Raw genomic sequence first — 21,817 nt, forward strand, 5'->3', positions numbered from 1 at the left:
GAGCTCCCCCACAGCCTGACTGGTGTTCTGGTTTCAGAGGAGCCAACGTCAGTGGGAGACCACCACTCTCCAGACTAGAACCCTCTAGGGCGCATCCTGGCTGAGGGCCAGGACTGCCTTCCTTGAACATCCCCCAACCCCCAGCACAGTGCTCCGGCCCCCAGCCCCGGTAGCCCACTCTCTCTGCCTGTCACGATGGCATCAACGTAAGGTGGGGACCAGAGAGGGCAGAGTAGTTGAATGGAGGTACACACCGTTATCCCGTCCCACACCTTTCCCGTACATTCAAACAAAGAGACAACATAAGGAGAAAAAAGGTAGAAATTTTACCAGGCCAACGGAAGAATCAGGAATGAATAACAAGTCCGGAATTCGACAGTCTGGGCATAAAACACAGCCGGCCAGCTTCTCCTTTCCGGAGAACTCCCCAGAAGCCTTGATGGCAGGCTGCAGCATTGGTGGGGAGGTGAGCAGGGTTCCAAGGTCCAGTCCCACAAGCACTCGGCTCAGCACTGCCCTGGGGGCAGGAGCCCCGCTTCCCACCCTGCGCCCGCCTTCCAGCTCCTGGTGCCCACTGTGGCTCTCGTGACTGCAGGACCCCGAGACTCCAGGAATCCCAGGTGGGGGTCCCATGTCCTGCGCTCCACTCTGGGGAACAAGGTGCGAGGGTGCTGGAGCCTACTCGCCATCTCCTGAGGGTTAGGTCGCAGTGCCTGGGGAGGGACGCTGGGCAAAACCCCTGGCGGGACCCTCCCGGACACCCTACGCAAGTAGCCAGGAGGAGCTGGCCCCAGCTTTAGAAAGGGCAAGGGAATCGTAGGAACCCAACCACCCTGTGGAAACCCTGGTGGCCTAGTGGTTAAGAGCTATAGCTGCTAGCCAAAAGGTCAGCAGTTCAAATCCACCAGGCGCTCCTTGGAAACCCGATGGGGCAGTTCTACTCGGTCCTATAGGGTCTCTGTCCTATAGGGTCGCTATGAGTCAGAATTGACTCAAAGGCAACAGGTTTTTGTTTTTTTTTTTTCTTTTAAACCACCCTTCCCAGCCAGGGGCCAGGTCACTCCCAGCAGCACCCCCAGCTGAGAGGTGGGAAAACGGAGGCTCAGAGAGGGTTACTAATGTGCCCAAGGGCGCAGGGATGTGGGACCTGGGAGTGTGAGAGACTGCCCTGCCCCCAGGGCACAACACCCTCCTTGCTGGCCTCCAAGGAAGGTTCTGGATGCTCAGCTGGCACTGGACCCGCTACGGCTCCTCAGGCCAGGGCCTGGGCCCCTTCCACAGCCAGGGCAAGGAATGGGGGAGGGTCAGTGTTTGAAACTCTGTTTCAGTTTTGTTTCTCTTCGGAGGCATTTGAGAACTTGTAGCTGCAGGTCACGTGACAGGGGCAGGGAGGGAAAATTCCTGGAGGAGGAAGCCCTGAAGGAGCAGCACTCGACCCACATCCCCACCCCAATTCTCCCTCCCCCCCAGGCCCCCCGCCCACCCTGAGGAGCTGGCACCAGCGTGGATCCTGCTGTCCCTGTGTGGAGCCCACAGGGTCCCTGCGGTGGCCACTGGGCTGCAGACAAAGAGCCGCAACCTCGGCCTGGCAGACTCACTGGCACTCTCGAGGAAAAGAAATGGCACCAGTCACAATGACAGGGCACCCAGCCACTGGCTGGTAATCGATCACCAAGGACAAGAAGCGTCTTTGAGAACACTGGTGCTGCCCGGGTGTTGTCGCAAATCGCGGCTTCGAGCTGCCTGCCGCAAAGCCAATACTGAGACAGGAGGAGGTAAGCAGTAAGAGGGCTTACCTCTTGAATACCGGTACCCAAGAGACAGAGGGAGTTAAATTTCTCCCAAATTCTGTCTACCCTAAAGGGTTGATGGGAGGGTTTTATATGGGGAAGATCAGGGTTACCTAATGTTTTGAGCACGTAGTCCACCGATGGTCTTATACGTCACAAAACAACTACAAAACACTCTTTATTAAACTAAAGATATCTGCATATCAGGTATCCGGACTCTAATCAGTATATTTGTAACAGGCTGAAAAACTCACATAAGAATCTCCCTGCTAGTGGAGCTGTTTTGCCAAGTCCACTGCGGCTGAGATAGGGAGCAAGAAGGGACGTTGCAGATTAAAAATGCCAGAGAGCCTTCCTGTCGGTTTGCAGGCTGAGGGCCATTTCTCAAGAGGACAAAAAAGAAGACCGAGGCCACAGGAGCTGAGAGAGCTCTGCACCCCTTTAGAAGAGACGGGTGCAGCTGGTGCGATAAAAAATGTTTAGAGGTTACTTAGAGCATCCTTATGGCGTTAGTCATGTCAAGCTCTCGGTCACCTATTTTGAATAGGGGAAAACCTGTTGTAAGGTATTAGGGTGTCTATTACGTTTTAAGAGCGGAACAGGCCGCTCAGCTATATTTTGAACAGAGCCTGACCCATTTTCCAAGGTTAATCACAGTTTATACAGCTATACTAAAACAAATCAGAAAATATATTCCCTCTAATATTAAAACACTAAAGACAATGCATTTTTACTACTTCACTTGGCTCCTGCTGGCTCATGTCCAGTCCACCCCACTGGGTTGTTGCTGTTTGGGGACCCGCCCACCAGAGCAGACCCTGGTCCCCTCCAATAGCTGAGCTAGCCGTCACCCGACCCTGACTCATCTTACAAGTGGGGAGGCTGAAACTCGGGGCGATTCAGAGCAATGGCCAGCATCACCCCACTGCTAGCAGGGCGACATGATGCTAGGACAGGACCCGGGAGACTCCTTCAGAGCAGCCAGGGGCAGGCGGGGGTCGGCCCCAAGGGGCAAGACCAGCTCCGCCCATTTGGGCGCACCTTTTCGGCCTCAGTTTGCCCACCTTTGCCGTGGGCAGAGGGACCACGCTGGCTTCTTTCTGCGCGCCTGTGCCCACCTGTGGCTTTGGGGCGGAGGCGATGAGCCCTGAGTTGCACCGGGGTGACCCACCCTGGGGCCTCGACCTGGGCAGGGAGCTGGGGGCGTGGCTGCAGGTTCCGGACAGACAACGGGGATGGGGCGGACCCGGGGGCGGGGCGGACCCGGGGGCGGGGCGGACCCGGGGGCGCCCGGACGTGCCCTGCCCGTGGACCCGAAGGTCTTCTCATGCCCTTGCTCTGGGTGGACAAAGGGCCGCTGCAGTGTGGAGACTCGCGCAGACCCGCGCGTCCACGATGAGCCACTCCAAGACAGAGGATTTCCACAACCAGCGTCCGCTCAAATTCGTGCTGCGCAAAGACGAAATAACCGGTGAGTGCGGGGCGTCTGGGCTCTGCATGGATCACAGAGGCCAGGACTGCGTTGGGACTTCTGTTTGGATCCGAAGGTGGCATCAGAGGAGATCCACCCACCACACAAGTTCTTAAACATGAAAAGCAGTCCCGAGGTCTGAGAGCTTCCTGCCACAGCTGCCTACACTGGCAGGGTAAAGGACTAGGGCAGGAACTTGGTGGTTTCTGGAACTTGGGCCAGGAAGAGGGAGGTGGGAGAGGGGGTCAGTGAAGTGTGGGGGTTGTGGGGCGACTCTGGAGGGGTTGCTGTGCTGTCCCTGAGGGCTCGAGGACAGGCAGTGGTGTCACTCTGCTTGGGGACGAGGGCTGCAGGAATCCAGCAGACTGAAGGCGTCTCTGGACAGGGGCGGGGTGTAGGGAGAGGAGTCCTAGCGGACCCTAAAGGTTTGGGCCCAAGCAAAGGGCCACAGAAGTGCCTTGATAGCAAGGGAAGGTAGAAGGAAGGGGCTGTGCTGTCTTGCTGTCACTCAGTCCTGACTGCAGCCACCCTTGCAGGGGGCAGGTGACCCTGTCCTCTCCCGTTGAGGTGGCTATCTGGACTGAAGGACAGGGACACCCTATGAGGGGTCAGCTCCATGGCCCACCGCAGTGAGGGGGTGGGTGCAGGGGCCCTGTGAGGCGGATGGGTGGCCCACAGCCTGGGCTGGGCCTCCACGCTGGATGGCAGGAGGCCAGGGCTCCGTTGTCCCCTCAGACTTCAGTGCCCCTGCAGGGACCAGGCAGGGATTCCAGAGGAGGACGTGCCTATGGCCATCACGGGAAGAGGCTGGGCGATTAAGTGGGGGTGGGAGGGAGGACGAAAAGGCACAGGGCCTGCTCAGCAATGGGTGCAGCCTCCAAGAGGGGGCACAGGGCCCCACCCTGTAAAGGTGACGTCGCTTAGTTGGACAAGGGGCTGTCCCTTCCAGGATATCAGTTTCCTTATCTGCCCAGTGGAGATGGTAAGGCTGTGTGTTTCGGCCGGGGAAGAGTTCTGGGGGGTGAGGAGAGAGTGAGGACAAAGGGCTGAAGGGCCATTGCACCCCAACTGCCCCCAGACACACGTGCAGTGTGGGTGGTGGGCCCTGCAGCCCTTGATGTGCCCCTTGTCCCTGACAGGGGACGAATATGACGGCCAGCTGCGGGTGGAGATGAGCTGTGGCCACGCTGTGGACCCGGGGAGCCTGACAGCCTGGTGCCGAAGCCTGATGGACCAGGTAGGGCAGGCACCACAGCCATGGCCACCACGAGGGGTGGGGGAGACTCTCATTCCACATCCGGAAGGGAGGCAAAGGTTCTCCTGTCTTCTTCAGTGGAAGCGGGTTCTGGCTCCACTGGGCCGGGGGAGCAGCACCTCAGGGTCCAATCCAAGTAGTCCATCTCTGTCCTCGGGTGAGAGTGTGCTGGGGGATCCCTGGGAAAACCTGCTTGGGGCCATAGTACAGACTCATGGTGCAGCCCCCAGAGTACCCCCAAGGGGAGGCAGCTGGCTGTGGTTGGGGCCTGACGGGGACGTACTAACAGCCATAGTGATGGGATGCGAGTGGACGGGACTGGGGGCCGAGGCTAGGGCCAACAGGCTAGAGACTGCAACACTTCGGCCTCAGCACCATGGACAGCTGGTGCCTTCCCCTGTCTTCCCAGGGCCACTTCAAGCTATGCTGCCCAGCTGACATCAATGGGGAGAAATGCGGGGCCCAGTGGCCCTACCCAGAGGTCCGCCAGTGCGCAGTGCTGAATGACACTGAGCAGTACCAATTTGAGCAGAAACTGGCCCTGCTGGCAGCAAGAAGCTACTGTGATTTTAAAGAGGTGGGTGGGGCTGCCCTGGAGAGGGGCCCAGGCCACAGGCCCTGCCCTGGCCACTCAGGTCCTAGGGAAGGGGACCTTAGCTTCCTGCCGCCTCCTCACTCTGCTGAGCTGGGCTGGACGTCTCGTCCTGCTGGTCATCATGAGTGCCCACTGCCCTCCATCCGTCCCACAGTGTCCGAGCTGCAAAAGCCTGGTGGAGAGGAAGGAGTTGACCACCATCCGCGTTCTCTGCACGGTCTGCACCTCCACGCTGAGGGCCACCTACGAGTTCTGCTGGCAGTGCCTGCGGGCCTGGAAGGGGGCTGGGACGCCCTCTGACCACTGTGCCAACGTGGGTTGCAAGGACCCCAACCTGGAGGTCCTGGCCTCCTGCACCACCAAGGACCTCCCCGGCAGTGAGATCTGTGCCTGCCCTTCAATCCGGGCCTGCCCCACGTGCGGGCTGCTCATTGAGCACAAGGAGAAGTGCAAGTACGTGGTGTGCTCACGGTGCCAGGTGGAGTTCTGCTTCGCCTGCCTGGAGCTGGCTCGGGCCTGCCAGGCCACCAAAGCAGGCGCCTGGTTTAAGTGTTGTGCAAAGCCCCTGGCCCCGCGGCAAACCCACATCCCTGTGTGGAGCCGACAAGGTGGTGGGCTGTGGGGTGACGAAGTCAACACCGGTCACAGGGAGCAAAGCCACACTCCAACAGTGTGACAAGTAAGAAGGACAAGTTTACCCCAGGAGAATAACCCGAGTTATATGATTACGTGAGTGGTGACAGAGGATACATAGACAGATATATAAACAGACAGGCTGATAAATGGTAGAGATATAGATGATAAACTGATAGATGATAGAAATAGATGAGAGAGATATAAATGGATGGATGGATGGATAGATGATAGGCAGACAGACACCTACATAGATACATAGATAGATACATAGTTACATAGATATATAGATAGCTATATAGATACATAGATATATAGATAGCTACATAGATACATAGTTACATAGATATATAGATAGCTACATAGTTACATAGACACATAGTTACATAGATATATAGAGAGCTATATAGATACATAGATAAACAGATGATAGAGACAAATATTTGGATGGACGAATAGACGGACAGATGGATGGGTAGATGACAGATGACAAAAAGAGATATAGATAGATGATAGGTAAATAGATATAGATGATAGAGATATAGATAGATAAGAGACAGATACACAGACAGCTAGATCACAGATCAATAGATAGAAATTACATTCGGATGCACAGAAAAGCACTAGGACTGATCCCAGACCCACGTGCAGGTAAACAGACCTACTCACATGATCGCAGAGCTCCATGTCGTTGCTGAGATCCACCTGAGCTCACCTAGGTACCATCACCTATAGGAGGAGCATCAGGTGAAAAGGGGTCCCAGTGCAGTGAATCTTGGGTTCTGAAACTGGTCCTGGGCTCTTGCTCATGAGGTTCTTCAGGTGGGACCCCAGAGCCCACAGGGAGGGCTGAGCATGGAGAGATGGCAGTGGTGGTGGGGGGGCAGGAGCAGAGCCCAGAGCTGGGAAGCACATGGGCCCCCCAGGCTGCCATGTCCTCACAGCGGCGTGATCAGGTCCAGACTCTGGGGCTGGCACCAGGGCCTCCCAGCTGCTCGGCCCCGGACCTGCTTGTCCCACAGCCACAAGGTGTCATGTCCTGCACCTGCCTCTCCGGGCCCCCACACCCCCCAGTCTCTCATCAGAATTAATCCCGTGTCCTTGTGGCACTCCTGGGCAGAGTCAGATGTACCCGTGTCAGAACCCTCTCGGTCCTGGCTCAGGGCCCTGAGGTGTGGAGGCTCCTGGGTGGTGGAGGGGAAGAGCTGGTGACCGAATTGGACCCAAGCAGCTCCAGGGCAAAGCCAGGGTCTGTCTGCCATGACTTCTCCCCAGGGGTGAAGGACACTTTGTGGGGAGCCCTGATCTGCTCACCCGGGAGAACTCAGGCCAGTGCCCAGCGTCCAAACCCATGGGGCACGCCCAGCTCCTCCCCTTCCTGCCTGTGGCTTCTGTGGACCCCAGCTGGACTTGGGTGATGGACGGGATGGGGGACACTCGGCCCAGGACAGGGCATTGAACTCTGGGTGGCTACGAAGCACCCCTAAGGCCTGGCTGACCAAGAAATGAGGACCCCCAGCCTCTGGAACAAAGGCTCTGGCCTGGACAGGAGACCCCTAGACAGCTCTGACAAGACCCTGGCTCTGCCCTCCTCAGGTGGCCATAATGGCACTCTCCCACCCTGCCCCAGCTCCTCCCTGGGGTCCTCCTTCTGGCCAGCCCAGCCCCCACATCCTGAGAGCCCTTCTCAGAAACTCCAGAGAAACAGAACTGAAACCACAGGGCAGCTGCCCTGCAGGGTGGGACCTGAGTGGGGTGGAGCACCCTATCGCCCACCCCACATCCGCCCCTGCAGGCCCTGTTCATCCTGTGCCCCACCCCAGTCGATCACGTAGTCCTGAGTAGGGGTTCAGACATCGTCCTGCCGTGTACCCCTCCCCCTACAGCCCACCCTTTGGGGACCAAAAAACAGCCTGTCCTTGGCTCTTCCTGTCATCTCTGAGGAGCCCTTGGTGGGGGGAGAAGGGTCTGAGCCGGGCCCCTCCCTCAGCTGGGTATCCCCGCCCCAAATGGGCCTAACTGGGCAAGAGTCCTTCAGGGCGCTGTGTGGGCATGTCTTTGTCACAATAAAACCCGTCAACCCCAGCTGGCCTCCCTCCTTCCTGTTCCTGCCACCAGTGAGCCTCCTGCCATTGTGTATGTGTGTGTGGATGTGTGGGAGTGTGCGTCTGTGTGTGCCTATGTGTGCGCATGCACTTGTGTGTGTATCTGGGAGTCTGGGGAGGGGAAGACGTGGTGTCGCCTTTGGTTCCACCGAGGACGGAGCCTGTGTTAAGTCCTGTGTTTGGAGGTGATCTCTGGAACCAGGATCACGGGCGCACGGGGGTGACGAAGGGAGGAAACCCTGTGAAGAGCGGTATGGGGTGATTCTGGGGTCCCCTGAGAGAGACAGGGTCGCCCAGAAGACGGGCACGTGTCCTGTAGCTCCCACCCATGGGTGAGAGCACCTGGTGGGCGGTGGCTCCCTCCCCTTTGGGCATGTCGAGGGCAGGGATGAGCAGGCTCCAGGTGAGTCTGAGCTCACATGAAATGTCCACTGTCTGCAAGGCTGTGTATGGAATCAAGATGGCCCAGAGGTTTGACAGCGACACCCGGAAGTCTGCTGCTGTGGGGGAGGGGAGGTGCCAAGCACAGGAGGCTTCCTGCCAAGGTGGATTCCTGGGAGCATATCTGGGGTCTCAGCAGTGAGGAGGGGCTTCTCTGCATCCACCTCCAGCTCCATCTCCAGACCTGCTCCAGAGGGAGGTGGAGGCAGGTGGGCACCATCCCCCTGCCAACCACATCACCCTGGCACACACGCAGGCTCACACCCAGGGGTGGGCTGACATGGGTAGCCAAGGCACAGAGGCTCGACCCAGACCAAGGCAGGCCCCACCCATCCAGGGACATACAGAAACACAGGGACAAGGACACAGGCCCACACACCCTCCCAGGCAGGGCTCTCAGGGGAGCAGCTCATCGAAAGTGAAAGGACCCAGAAGGCAGCCTCAGCCCCACCCTGCCAGCTGCTCACCAGCCCAGCCCCAGCCTGAGACGAGCAGTGGCTGCTCCCTGCCCCAGAGCAGCCTCAGCTCTGGTCAGTTCGTCTGTCCCTGGGTCCGTCCCTCCGTCCCAGGAGAAGATGCTCTTCCAGGTGGTGGTGCACGGGCTGAAAGGCAGGGACACGGTGGTGGACGTGGCCACTTCTGAGGAAGCATTCAAGCAGACCACCGTGAAGCAGCTGATGGTGTTGGTGTCAGAAAAGATGCTGCACAAAGGTGAGCAGGGAGGGCACTCATGCTCCCAGGGGAGGAGCCCTGGGGCCCCCGGAGCTCCCTACAATGGCTGAAGAGGGCTGGTCCCGGGTCTGCAGCCAGGGTCTTGGTGGACTTAGGGCCCCTGGGAGCGGGGAGTCCTCACCCCTGGGGCCCCTCGGTCTGGGGCAGGAGGCTCCTTCATGGATCTGTCCTGGGGCTGAGTGTCTGCCCCCTCCAGAGGGGGGCAGGGGTGTAGCCCAGCCCAGCCCTCCCTGGACGTTCCTGCCTGGGCTGGAGGCCCCATCACTGGGGACCTGGGAATGGGGTTCCTGGAACCATGCCGGGGGCATGGCCTTCCTCCCCCTCTCCTCCATTGTCTTCTCTGCCCTCAGAGAAAGGCAGGGTGCAGGCTGCAGGGGGGCTGTGAGATGCCCCAAGGAAGGCCTGAAGGGTGCAGAACCCCAGAAAGCCTGTGACCCCTCAATTCTCCCGGGGAATATGCTTGGCACTCACCCCTCAACCCAACAAGTAGCCCCTTCCCAGGCTCCGGGCACTGAGGCTGACTCCCCTCCATTCTGCTCCAGAGTCTGAGGAATTCACTCTGTTATTTGCAAGTGAACGCCTGGACCCAGCAAAGACGCTGCAGGACTACTCCATCAGAAACAAGTCCTGTCTCCTCATCATCGTGCAGCTGCCCGGAGGGGCCGGAGAGCCGGGCAGCTCTGAGCCTCTCGCTCTCTGGTGTCTAGATGGGGCTGGGCAATAAATGGTCAGAGTCACACCTGGCTGAGCCCCTTTATCTGAGGAGGGGGGGCACCAGCAAAGCCTGTTAGGTGGGGGCCCTAGCCTGCTCGCTGCCTCCTCACAGCCCAGCAGTACCCCAGTGTAGTATCCTCTGGGGACCCACCACAGGCCCCCAGGTTCTGGATCTGAGGTCCAGGGGGAACAGGGAGGGATTCTGTCCTTGGCCCTGGCTCAGGTTGGACCTTTGGCCCCAGGCTATCCAGGACTCTCAGAGCTGCCTCCCCCCGCCGCCCGCCCGCCGCCCCAAGCACACCAGGCCTCTCCCGGCACAGGCAGTCAGCCTCTCCGAGGGCTCTGCTGGACAGGGGGCAGGAATGGAGCAGATCCCCGCTGACCCCCAACTCTGCCTACATCCTGTGGAAAGCGCCGAAGCCCCTGTGAATCCTGGTCTTGGGCTGTCCTCAGAACTGAGAGTGGGGTCTGAACCCCTGGAGTCTACTGTAAGAATGGGGTGGGCCTGCGGGGGCCCCAGCATGAGGCTGGGCAGCAGGCCCCGGAATCTGTGAGCCAGATGTGGGCATCTCCCAGCACCTGGGGCACCCAGTGCCCTGAGCCTCAGGGCCCAGCTCCCTGTGCCACAGCCCCCCCAGTCTCTCCAGATCCCACTCTCCTGCAGTGGGAGCAGGGCTTGCTGACAGAGCAGCCCTCCCCCCGCCCCATCTGTGCAGGGATTCAGAGCTGGTCCTTTGTCTGGGGAGGACTTGTGTGACAGACAAACAGACAGGCAGACAGAGGTCTGCAGCCAACCCTGGTGGAGATTGTATCAGGCTGCACAGAGGAAGAACTCAGGTGTCCCCATGGGTGGTCATTGTGAGGCTGTCCTGCAGCAGAATCCACTGATCCACTGAGCAGGTCACTGTGGTAGGCCCTTAAATGGAGTCCAGGCAAGACGGGCCACCCAGGCCCCACCAGACCCCTGAGGTCAGTGATCTCAGGGGGCTTGGACGGCCCTCCAGTCAGCTCCGTGAGATCCTGGATGTGGAGGCGAGGCCTGTTTCTGTCCACGTGAGGCGTCAGCCCCAGGACAGAGGCAAATGGAAGGCACGGGGCACCTTCCTGACCCCGTCCAGCGTGGTGGGAGCAGGGTAGTCTCGCTAGCACTTGCTTCCGTCCACCATAACCCCATCCTTTGTCCTCAGGGCAGGAAAAAGCTCTGACAATGAAAACAAGACAGAGTTGGCTTCTTTCCAGAGCTGCTACCCACCCCACCCACTCCATGGCAGCTTTGCTTGGACTGGTTAGGTTTCACTTCTCAGGGTGGCTCAATTCCAGGAAACCTTTCGTGGTGGCCACGCAGAGGCCGAAGTCTGTGTCCTCAGCAGGGGCCCACCCCTTTCAGGCCACACCCTCTCACGATGCCCCTCTGGGGCAACCTCCTCCCAGGACACCCCCTCCTGGGGCACCCCCTCTGGGTTGCCCTCTCCTATGACGCCCCCTCCTGGGATGTCCCTGCTCAGTTCTCAGCTGCGGGCCTTGTGCAGGAACACCAGCTCAGGGTGCAGTGTTCTGAGACCCTCTGCACTCCTGAGTCCCCTGGTCCTGGAACCACTTCTGAAGGGGCTCTCAGACCTGGGCCCAGGCCTGGCCTCACTCTTTTTCTGTCCTGCGGCAGCCTCCAAGCTCAGGGCACCAGAAGGCCGCTGCAGGGTCCCTGTGGAGAGCCCTGGATGTGGCCCCTCCGACCCCTGGAGATCAGGCCAGGGATACCTGGCTGTGACCCCCTGCAGGGGCTCGGGGACCCTCTGACACTCTCCTCCAGAGGGGGTCCTTTCCCGCCTTTACTGGGGCGGCCCACATCTTGGGACTCACTACTCCCATTAGCATCTGTCTTTCTTCTGTCCCAGAGCCAGCGGCCAGATCGCAGAACTCCCCCTACTGTGTGCTCAGGGCCCTGGGTGGGGCAGGGCCCAGAGAGAGGCTGCCTTGGTTTGCTGGGTTTTTATTGGAAGAATCAAAGGAAAAGGGTTCCCGAGAGAAAGTTCAGGGGATTTCCAGAAACAAAGGTGGGGCTTCCACTGGGGCTCTCCTGGGTTGGTGACTGATGAGACTCCACGCCCCTAGCACCCAATCATGCTCCCATGTAGCTGCGCAGAGCTGGGCGGAAGGTGGGGGCTGGCCTCGCCCGGTGGCCCTCATGTCCTCCTGGGCCTGGACGCAGCAGACTCACACCCTGAAGCACAGAACGAAGGCCTAGCCAGGAACCCCTGGGGACATGGGGCCTCTGACACGTGATCCCAAGTAGGAGGGCTCCTAGGTTACCCTGCTGCCCTTGGATAGGCCCCTCCCTTGGGCAGTGTCCAGGGGAGGAGGGTAGGGCTGCTGGGAGGGGCGTCTGGGGAGACCACAGAACTGAGACTTGATGTTGGGTCTTGCAGGAGCTGAACCTGGCTGAAGCTCAGCATGACCCCATTGTTACTTTCTTCTTTATGTTTTTGTAGCATCTCTTTTCTTCAGTGAATAGGTGTTACTTTCATAATCAGAAAAAACAATCAAATCTTTGAATTGGGGAAAGGCTCCAGGGAAGTACCAAGCTCACCCTCGGTGCCTTCACAGCTATGCTTGCTCTGGGCACCTGCAGGGCTGAGCTTCAGGGAGGCTGAGCTGGCCAGGTGGGGCCCCCCTCTAACCATAAAGGGAAGCTGGGCCCTCGGCGGCCCTAACTCCAGCCACCCTCTACCACACGCTTGGACATAGGGCAACGCCAGCAAGGGTCCCGGGTGCACATGACACTTGGCAGTTTAGGGGCAACCAGGTCCAGGAGGGCCCGTTTCTCACCTGGTGGGGCCCTGCGATCTCTGACGGTACATCAGCAGGTAGGCAGTTCTGCAGAGGCCACGAGGAAACAGTGTGGGGGTTACAGGCAATTGACTAAAGGGCCCTGGGCATGTTGGGGACATGCAGGATAGTGTCCTCAGCCCTAGGCTAGCTTGGCTGAAGTCTTGCCCCAAATGAGGGCACCCCGACATCAGAGGTGAAGCACCCGTCCTCTGAGGGGTCCTCACCTGGGCAGACTTCTGTTACTGCACCTGTCTGGGGCTGGCTGCATCTCAGCCTGATTCCCGCCACCCTCCCACTTCTATAACTCAGAGGACCCTTCCTCCCAGGACGTCCTCGCTCAGGCCCTGGCTCTGCACATCCCAGACCCCAGCCTCCCCCTGACAAGGAGCATCTTGGCCTCTCACCACCACCCGGGAACACAGGGCTGGACAGTACCTGCTCTCAGATGGCCCTGCCTGGAGCTGGAACAAAAGAGGAACAGGGGTTCAGTAAGAAAGATTGGGGTTCACATCTCCTCTTGCCCCAAGAATGAGGGCCAGCTTCAAGGTTGGAAGAGCCCATCAAACGGGGACTATTGAGGGTCTTTGCAGAAGATGGCCCTTTCCTAGGTCAGACCGAGATCCTGGAGGCGGAAGGGCTTGGGGACTACCCAAGACAGGATCGGCTGAGAGGCAGGGGACCTGCACCACGCTGCTCAGGCCCCCACTGGAAAGATGGAGCCCCCTCCCCTCTTCTGGGTGTGTTGCAGACAGACCCCGAGACCTGTGCACATCCCTGCAGAGACCCCAATAAGGACCAGTGCTAGCTTCCTCACCAGCTTCAGGGGAAGCTGGGTGCTGACCACGGTGGATTAGAATGAAGAGTGAAACGTGGCACCAGGAGACCCCGCGTGTGGAGCAATGTTTACGAGTGTCTCACGAGCCCGTGTTCTCCAGCACTCAGAGTGTCATTCTAGGTCTCAAATTCCTCCTGGGCCTCCCTACTCCTGCCTCCGTGTGGTGGGGTCACTCCAGAGGCTCTTTCTGAGGAACGCCACCAAGTGCCAGGCATGTTGAGCTCCCCGAGCCCCCATCTTGTGCGAGGTCTACGTGCATCAGCTCATGATCCGCACAGCACCCTGAAGCTGGGCGCTACTGTAACCCCTCTTCCAGATGAGGAACCCAGAGTCTACAGGACTTGCCAGCTGAGGGCAGAGCCAGGATCTAAACCCAGGAACTGTGGCACTGCTACTGTGGCTTTCAGCTCACAGCCTCTCAGGGTCATAGAATAGGGATGCCTTAGAGAGATATTTGTGAGTTTCCCACCATGCCCAGGTGTGGACCGCTGAGGTCCTGGTCAGACAAAGGCATAGTTTCAACTTACCTCCTGCACACGGCTGTCTGAGAACTTGTACCAGCAAGGCTTCTCAAAGGACTTTATGTCTGCCACGTAATGTCCACCAGTGAGGTCACCAACATGGTGACACACTGCGAAGAGATCATAAGAGTTCTTGTCCTAGAGAGAGATACACCCAGCAAGGTCTGAGCCCAGGGGCTCCAGAGGGGCTGCCTACCCCATCCCAGCAAACCCAGGGACATCACTGCCTTGCAGCATAATATACCCTTCCCAGCCCCACAGTCTGCCTGCCCTGCACCCAAAATTGCAGCTCCTACTTCAGTACCTTCAGGATGACAATTCAAAGTCTGCCCCTGAGGGAGCAACAGGGTCAGCTAATCATCACAGGGTAGCTCATAGGCTTCTTAGACAGCTTCACCTCAATCAGCTGCTACCCCCATTTGTTAATACGTGCAAGGGATGCCTGCTTTTGCTGAGCCTGCAGAAGGCAGGAAAAACCACAGCTCCCACTGTAACAAGACACCGTGAGCCAACTACAAGACACCGTGAGCCGACTAGACTACAAGACACCGTGAGCCAACTACAAGACACCGTGAGCCAACTACAAGACACCGTGAGTCGACTACAAGACACCGTGAGCCGACTACAAGACACCGTGAGCCGACTACAAGACACCGTGAGCCGACTACAAGACACCGTGAGCCGACTACAAGACACCGTGAGCCGACTACAAGACACCGTGAGCCGACTACAAGACACCGTGAGCCGACTACAAGACACCGTGAGCCGACTACAAGACACCGTGAGCCGACTACAAGACACCGTGAGCCGACTACAAGACACCGTGAGCCGACTACAAGACACCGTGAGCCGACTACAAGACACCGTGAGCCGACTAGACTACAAGACACCGTGAGTCAACTACAAGACACCGTGAGCCAACTACAAGACACCGTGAGCCAACTACAAGACACCGTGAGCCAACTACAAGACACCGTGAGCCAACTACAAGACACCGTGAGTCAACTACAAGACACCGTGAGCCAACTACAAGACACCGTGAGCCAACTACAAGACACCGTGAGCCAACTACAAGACACCGTGAGTCAACTACAAGACACCGTGAGCCAACTACAAGACACCGTGAGTCAACTACAAGACACCGTGAGCCAACTACAAGACACCGTGAGCCAACTACAAGACACCGTGAGCCAACTACAAGACACCGTGAGTCAACTACAAGACACCGTGAGCCAACTACAAGACACCGTGAGTCAACTACAAGACACCGTGAGCCAACTACAAGACACCGTGAGCCAACTACAAGACACCGTGAGCCAACTACAAGACACCGTGAGTCAACTACAAGACACCGTGAGCCAACTACAAGACACCGTGAGCCAAATACAAGACACTGTGAGTCAACTACAAGACACCATGAGTCAACTACAAGACCAGAGTTTTCTCTGCAGATCTCTGGTAAGAAGAGTCTGGTGCTGGAGAGTGGAGGAGAATCTTACACTGGACACAGCAACAGCCTCCTAACTGCTCTGCCATCTCCCTCCTGTCCCCCCACCATTCACTCTTCACACAAAATTGTAAATCCAGCCATAATACCCACCTGCTCACCTTCTCCAATGGCTTCCCATGGCACCTGGGGAAACCCAGACCCTTCTCCATTGCCCACAAAGCCCTGAGGGTTTGGCTGTAGCCTGCCTTGCTACTCAACTCCAGCCACTCCCCTCCTCAGTTCCTCCCCTTAGTCCCAGGAGGTCTCTGGGTCCCTCCCTGTGCTGCTTCCCCCAGGCTCTCTGTGTGGCTGGCTCCATCTCTTTCCTCAGGTTTTGGCTCAAATGTCACCTGCTGAGACGGCCAGGGAGGCCATCCTGGGGAGTGTGGACCAACCATTGTCAACAGGCTGTTCCCACTGCCCTCTTATCTCCTTGCAGCACTGAGCACTTTCAAAATCATCTATCTGTTGACCACTATCATCACCCACCACTAGACATGAACTCCATGAGGTGGGACAGATACTTTCCACTTGTTCACACCCGTGTTCTCGGCACCTGGGACAAGTGCCTGGGGCACAGGGGTGCTCAGTGATGTTTGTTGAATGAATGGATTCATGAACAAATGAATGAATGCAGAGGAAGGAACCCCTTAGTCAAGGAAAGGAAAGAGTCAAGGTTGATACTCAGGGCTCCAGGGCCTCAGCCCCTACCTGAGCAGGGCCAGGGGTTGTATGGGAACCCTACCCCCTGGGCTCTCAGGCAGGAGGTCCCTGAGCTGAGAGCCTGGGGGACCGAACTGGGGTTCCAGCTGAGACCTCCATCCCACGTCTGGGTGGTGAGACTGTCCTCCCTGGGGAGCCCTGTCTTGCCCTTAATAATCTGCTCCTACCTAAGGCTCAGCCCCAGACAAGCAGCAGTTAGAATGGGAGGTTGGGGAGCTGCTGGGGGGTGGTGAGGGCTGACCTGAGAAGGGGTGCCTGTTACTAGTTTTGTTGCAACAGAACCCAGCTAAGCAAGGTCAGCTCTTGAGCTCAGCACAGGGACATCAGGCACCGCTGGGCAGTCCAGGGACCCTCCTGTCTCCTCCCTGCTGTCCCTGAGACCAGAACTAGGGGGCTGGCCCTCATCGGTGCCTGGCCTTTATTGGGTGGGACAGGCCTTTCTGGATATAAGACAAATTGTTGTCGAGACCCCTTTGTGCCTATGGAGGAAGAGGCAGCCCTCTGCCCCTCCAGAGAGGCCAGCAGCCACACAGAGCAAAGAAGACACCAGGCCAGCTCTGGTCCTGGGTTGGTGGGCAGACGCTGGCCCCTAGGGCTCTGGCCAGGAGGGTAACCAGATGGAGGAACAGCACGAGGTCCAGGGGACGGAGTCTCACTGGAGACGGCAGGCTCAGCGTTGCCGACACAGCCACGCAGTCTTCCAGCTTGTGGAAGGCCTCATGGTAGGCGAACCTCTCCAGTAAGATGACCAGCACGGGGGGCAGGGCTCGCAGGCAGAGTTCCTGCAAAGGCAGCAAAGCAAGTCTGCACACCCGGCCCCCACCTTAGAACCCCTGGTCCTCCCGTCCTGCTGCACCTGGGGCCTTGCCGGCCTGTCCACAGGGGGCAGGCATGAGAAGCTGAGCTCTTCCATCCTGGGTGCGGGCCACCTGGGGCTTTCTTGCTTCAGGAATGCCTACAAGGACTGCCCATCTCATGAACATGCTTCCTGATTGGGGGTGGCCAAGATACCCCTTGGCTTCAGAGCACATCCATCCCTGAGGAGGACTGTCCCTCAACCCGGCCATCTGCTCCAGGTTTCCACAGGCTGTCCCCCAGCAGCGCAGCCCTCTGTTTGCCTGTCCCTCCCAGTTAAACATCGGCTCTCCACACCTGGGCCCAGAGCAGGGCCTGTGGGCGTGTTTGATGAGTGACTGACAGAGAAGGCACAGAGGAGAGGGGGTTCGGGCAGAGCTGAGGCTTTGGCCTGGGGCATGAGGGCACCTGGCGGCCGAGGGCACCTGGGGGCTGATGCCACCTCCCCCCACACACTCGTGACAGGCAACAAGAGTCCATCACATCAACTACGGGCTCTTCCTGGGGCCAGATACAGCCCCAACATTCTGTACGCAGTGCCTGAGAGCCTCTAGCAGCTGGCCAGAGTGCACCCCTGACCCCAGCCTTCAGGAAAGCTCAGCTCCCAGGATGGGAGAGGGAGCCGACCCAGGCCAGCTGGGGCTCCAGCCAGCTTCTCCTCAAGGCCCGTGGAAGCATCGCGGGGCCTTGTCTGTTGGGCCGGCGCTGGCTGTGCGCAGCGCTCTAGGCTCACATGGGTGTCTGCCACCAGCGACTTCTGGACACACCCTGGGCACCTACTGAATCTGCATTGGGGTGTCTGCACGTTTACAGCTCTGCCCAGCGGCCGGCCCTCACTCACCGAGCTGGTGTCCTGTTTGCAGTCACACTTCTCACAGAAGTACTGGTTGTCACCAGTGACATGCTCCTTCCGGAAGAGCGCCTGCACCGCCTCATCCTGCAGGGTAAAGTCAGGGTAGCTCCCAGTGGGGGCTGGGCCTGCACCACCCGCCCACCCTCAGTAAGGCAGGCCCAGGGAGCCTGGCAGCCAAGGGGCTGCAGGTACAGTGTGGGTGCCTCCCAAGGCCCTATGGGCCACAACTTTACCCCGGGGGCTCTTTCTGTGCTCCCCAGATCAGCAGAAGACTGTAGATGCACCTCCCCTGTGGGGGCTGGAAAGGACCTCCCCCAGGGAGGCTGGCAGGACCTCAGGGCTGAGGCTAAAGGCCCAGCTGAGGCTGGACCTGGAGTTATAGGCTCCCCAGGGGGGCTGGCATTCCACAGGGAGGGCCTGTGTCCCCTTGCAAGGCTTCTGTCTGTGGCAGCATCCCCACCAGGCTATACCACCTGTGGGAGCTCTCAGCACAGGAAGAGAGGTATCCGGGAGCGGGAGGGGCGGCCTTACCACGGAGCGTGGGGCCTCGCCGGGGCCTGGCAGCACGGTCACCATGAGGAACAAATGCACCTCCTCCAGCCGTGTCTCATTCTCACAGACCAGACACTTGATGACACGCTCCGTGGTCATTTGGAATGGCTGGAAAATGCGTCCACCTGAGTCTGGGGGCAGCAGCCAGCTGTGGCCACACCTTGAGTGGGTGTGGTGGGTCCAGGGCCACGGGGAGAGGGCACCGTCTCCCCGGTTCCTCTGGGTCACCTGACTCCCCCCAGACTTCGGGCCTGTCAGCCAGCCCCTCCCTCTTAAACCCCTGCAGAGGTTCCTGCCTGGGTCTAAGTAGGGCTTTGCTCCTGGCCTCAGGCAGTGTCCTCCCACGCTGCTGGGCAATGGCCTCCCTCCCACCTCACTGCTGGGCCACAGCCCCCCTCCCACATCTCACCCAGGCAATGGCCCCCTCTCCCTCCTCACTGCCACACAATGGTCCTTGTAGAAGGGGCATCGATGGTCAGCCCCCAGCACAGTGTCCTTCAGTGCCTCTCCCTGCCCACCTGGGTGGGGGCCTCTGGCTGACTGCCCCTGCTGCCTCTCCCCCCACGTGCAGCTCTGTCCCCCAGGTCCTGCCTCAGAGCCTCTATGTCCAGGCAGGGAGATCACTCCCTGTGTTCTAGGCAGGAACCTGGGCCAGTCCTCTGGGCTCCCATCCTCTCCTTTTGTGTATGCTGTCCCGGGGCACCTAGCTCCCCCACTTCACCTGGCACCCCCACCTAGCCCAGAGTCCCCCATGGCTGTTGCATGCCCCCCCTTCATGCTTGCCCTTTGACCAAGGAACGCTGTATCTTACCTGTTCTAGGCTCCTACCCACCACAGGTAGACCAGCCTGCCTCTCCCCAACAGGTGGGGACTGCCCCATTCCACCCTGTCCCCCATTCCACAGGTAAGATCACTCTGCTCTACCCTGCCTACCCCCACAGGTGAGGGCCACCCGCTCCACCCACCTCCCACCTCCATAGGCATAGGCCCTCCTTTGGAGTCCTTTCCCTCCAGGGCACTGGGCACTCCAGCCCCCATGGGATACATTTTCCTGGGCCTGTTTCCTCAGAGAGTAAAACCAAGGGGCTCTCAGTGCTTGTGGTCCTGGAGTGAAGGGATGGTGAGGCTGAGTGCGGCTGAGCAGCAGGGCCCCCCACTCTCAGGGGCATCTCACCTGGAGGAGCTGCGCTCTCTCTGCAGCCATCTTGGCCAGCAGGGTCTGGAAGCACTCCAGGACATCACGCTGTTTGTGTACTGTGCAGGGGGCGTGGGGAGAGAAGCGGGGATGTGGTCCTGGCTGAGACCCCCGAGCTCTAAGCCCTGTCGCCCCTGTCTCCCACCACCCCATGCTCCTGCCCCTCAGTCCAGCAAGGGAGAAGGGGACACAGGGAGGTGGGGAAAGGAAGAGGGAGAGAGGCCAAAGATGACCCATCTCCCCTGGATTCCCCTCCCCAGCGAGGTGGGTCGGGGATGGAACTCTCAGCCCTGTTGCCTGGGGCTCCTGCTCCTGGAGGATCCCGAAGACTGGCAATGCTGGAGCACAGGGGTGAGGAGGGTAGGCCGGGCAGGGGCCAGGGTCATGGGGTAGCAGCCCCACCACTGGGGTCCCGGCCCCCTCCCAGTCGGGCTCTCACTGTTTCTCAGCCCCAGGCAGTGGGTGACGGCGGTGGTGGTCACAGGTTCCTGGGCAGTCTGCAGGGCCAGAAAGATCCTCCGCAACTGTGTGACCAGACTGGACTCCTCACAGTCCTCGCATCTACAGGGTTCCAGAAAGAGAAAGAGAAGCCATTGAGAGCTGGGGCTTGAGAGCCCCTGCAGGCTCTGCCGCCAGCTGACCTGTGCCCCCCAAACCAAGTAAGGCCCGGCCTCTGCCTCTGACCCTCAGGGCCCAGGCCACACAGTGGCAATCAGACAGCAAAGGGCCCCGTCCTCCTCCAGGGCGGAGGGGGTCTGCAGCACCCCCCATGTCCCACCCAGAGAAGAGCAGGAAGGAGCCGCTGGGCAGGGGATTACAGCAACCGCCCCATGCCCCAGAGCAGACCGGGAAGGAGCTGGGGGGGTGGGGGGAGGAAGGGCAGTCTGGGCTGTTCCTCCAGGCTAGCCCCTCCAGGGAGGTGAGGGTTTGGAGACCTCTGGCCTGGGGGCCAGGCACACATAACAACCATCCCACTCACAGCTCCAGGGTCAGCCCCTCTCCGGACCCCAGGCTCACTCCCAGCAACTCTGCTTGGCCCCAGACCACTGCTCCCTCCCAGGACTGGAGAGGCCTGAGTTGTAGAGAAAGAGCAGCAGATTTCTGACCTGGTCCCCAAGACCAAACCGCAAACCAAACCTACAGCCATCAAGTCGATTCCAGCTTATGGTGACCCTATAGGACAGAGCAGAACTGCCCCATAGGGCTTCCAAGGTTATAATCTTTACTGAAGCAAACTGCCACATCTTTCTCCCTCGGATCAGCTGGTGGGTTCAAACTACCAACCTTTCAGTTAGCAGCCAAGAGCTTAACCACTGCATCACCAGGGCTCTGCCCGCCCTCTCCAAGACCCCTAAAGCAGATGTGGCAGGTGGGGCTGGAGGCTGGAGCCAGCGGGGTTACTCCTCCATCCCAGTCCTCTCTGGAGGCTTGGCCTTGGGCAGCAGCCCCCACAACCATTCAGGGTCACTCACAGGGCTGGCTGGGCAGCAGGCACCTCTAGCCCAAGGTTGGCTTGGCCCTCGCCCCCCACCTGGTCGCACCTGAGGACAGCTTCGCGGAGCTCGGGTGTGAAGAACAAGCACTGCAGGACACTGTTCAGGTAGCAGGTAGCACCCTGGTTGACCAGACCTACTGGTGCTGAGGGGGAGTCCAGAGAAGAGGAATCAGCTGGTTGCCCAGGGCAGATGGCAGGAGCTGAGGCACAGGGCAGATGGCAGGGGACAGGGCTGACGGTCAGGTGATGTGGTCGGGATCTGGATGGTTGGGTAGTGGGGTCCAGGGGCCAACCAGGTGACATGAACTCAGGGGCTAGAGCAAAGGCCAGATGTTGGTGGGAGGGGGGTGGTCAGAGGGCCATGGGGGCAGGGGCAGATGTCCAGGTGATGGGAGCCTGGGGATGGAGGCAGAGTGTCCGGGGAAGGAGGCTGGGGGCACAGGCAGCGGGGCAGGTGATGGGGTCCGGGGGCAGAGAGCTCTACCTCCCTTCCTCGGCCTGAGCTCATGCCCTGGGGCTGAGCACAGAGAGCCGGAGCTGCCGGGCTTGGAGGCGCCCCGCAGCCTTGGGGTCCCTTGAGGCCAGGTCCGGGCCCACTTCGTAGCTGCGAAGGGCTTCTTGTTCTGGGACTTGCAGCGGTCTGGCTCCAGCCCCGCGGCGGACTTGGTAATGCACGGGCAGCTCGAGGTTCGCCCCATCTCAGAACCGGAGCGGGCAAGGCGGCCAGGACCCATAGT

At 59.4% G+C, this 21,817-nt stretch overlaps 2 protein-coding genes across 11 annotated transcripts; one reads left to right on the forward strand and one right to left on the reverse strand.

Moving 5' to 3' along the window:
- The first annotated feature begins 1,459 nt into the window (after window positions 1–1,459).
- On the forward strand, window positions 1,460–9,759 carry LOC111748323 (E3 ubiquitin-protein ligase RNF144B-like). 3 transcript variants are annotated; one of them, XM_064286399.1, is made up of 8 exons: window positions 1,460–1,775; window positions 3,143–3,261; window positions 4,401–4,498; window positions 4,926–5,093; window positions 5,266–7,880; window positions 8,292–8,499; window positions 8,678–9,001; window positions 9,565–9,759. In XM_064286399.1, the coding sequence occupies exons 2-5, from the start codon at window positions 3,186–3,188 to the stop codon at window positions 5,785–5,787; spliced, it is 864 nt and encodes a 287-aa protein (XP_064142469.1). In that variant the 5' UTR covers window positions 1,460–1,775; window positions 3,143–3,185; the 3' UTR covers window positions 5,788–7,880; window positions 8,292–8,499; window positions 8,678–9,001; window positions 9,565–9,759. The 3 variants fall into 3 exon arrangements, with proteins under 3 accessions (XP_064142469.1, XP_064142468.1, XP_064142466.1); XM_064286396.1 differs by lacking the exon at window positions 1,460–1,775 and having other exon boundaries at window positions 2,262–3,261; XM_064286398.1 differs by lacking the exons at window positions 1,460–1,775; window positions 4,926–5,093 and having other exon boundaries at window positions 2,260–3,261.
- A 285-nt stretch (window positions 9,760–10,044) lies between these two features.
- Window positions 10,045–21,814, reverse strand: LOC111748320 (ubiquitin carboxyl-terminal hydrolase 47-like). 8 transcript variants are annotated; one of them, XM_064286390.1, is made up of 12 exons: window positions 21,565–21,814; window positions 21,127–21,280; window positions 20,565–20,657; window positions 20,025–20,146; window positions 19,565–19,644; window positions 18,370–18,498; window positions 17,827–17,922; window positions 16,787–16,912; window positions 13,925–14,056; window positions 12,998–13,023; window positions 12,560–12,607; window positions 10,053–10,937 (listed from the first exon to the last, which is right to left on the reverse strand). In XM_064286390.1, exons 1-12 carry the CDS (start codon window positions 21,812–21,814, stop codon window positions 10,457–10,459), a joined length of 1,737 nt encoding a protein of 578 aa, XP_064142460.1. In that variant the 3' UTR covers window positions 10,053–10,456. The 8 variants fall into 8 exon arrangements, with proteins under 8 accessions (XP_064142463.1, XP_064142461.1, XP_064142460.1 ...); XM_023540282.2 differs by having other exon boundaries at window positions 10,055–10,937; window positions 21,127–21,223; XM_064286395.1 differs by lacking the exon at window positions 10,053–10,937 and adding an exon at window positions 11,819–11,954.
- Between the last annotated feature and the right edge of the window lie 3 nt (window positions 21,815–21,817).

Source organism: Loxodonta africana, chromosome 6 (assembly GCF_030014295.1).
Source record: "Loxodonta africana isolate mLoxAfr1 chromosome 6, mLoxAfr1.hap2, whole genome shotgun sequence".
Lineage (NCBI taxonomy): Eukaryota > Metazoa > Chordata > Mammalia > Proboscidea > Elephantidae > Loxodonta > Loxodonta africana.

Coding starts and splice junctions, on each gene's coding strand:
- LOC111748323 (XM_064286396.1), top strand. CDS start 2,931: ATGAGCCCTGAGTTGCACCGGGGTGACCCACCCTGGGGCCTCGACCTG. Junction 3,262..4,400: donor GCGCAAAGACGAAATAACCG/GTGAGTGCGGGG, acceptor TGTCCCTGACAG/GGGACGAATATGACGGCCAG. Junction 5,094..5,265: donor GCTACTGTGATTTTAAAGAG/GTGGGTGGGGCT, acceptor TCCGTCCCACAG/TGTCCGAGCTGCAAAAGCCT.
- LOC111748320 (XM_064286390.1), bottom strand. CDS start 21,814: ATGGGTCCTGGCCGCCTTGCCCGCTCCGGTTCTGAGATGGGGCGAACC. Junction 19,645..20,024: donor CTGCCTGGGGCTGAGAAACA/GTGAGAGCCCGA, acceptor CCCCCTGCACAG/TACACAAACAGCGTGATGTC. Junction 12,608..12,997: donor GCAGGGCCATCTGAGAGCAG/GTACTGTCCAGC, acceptor TGGCCTCTGCAG/AACTGCCTACCTGCTGATGT.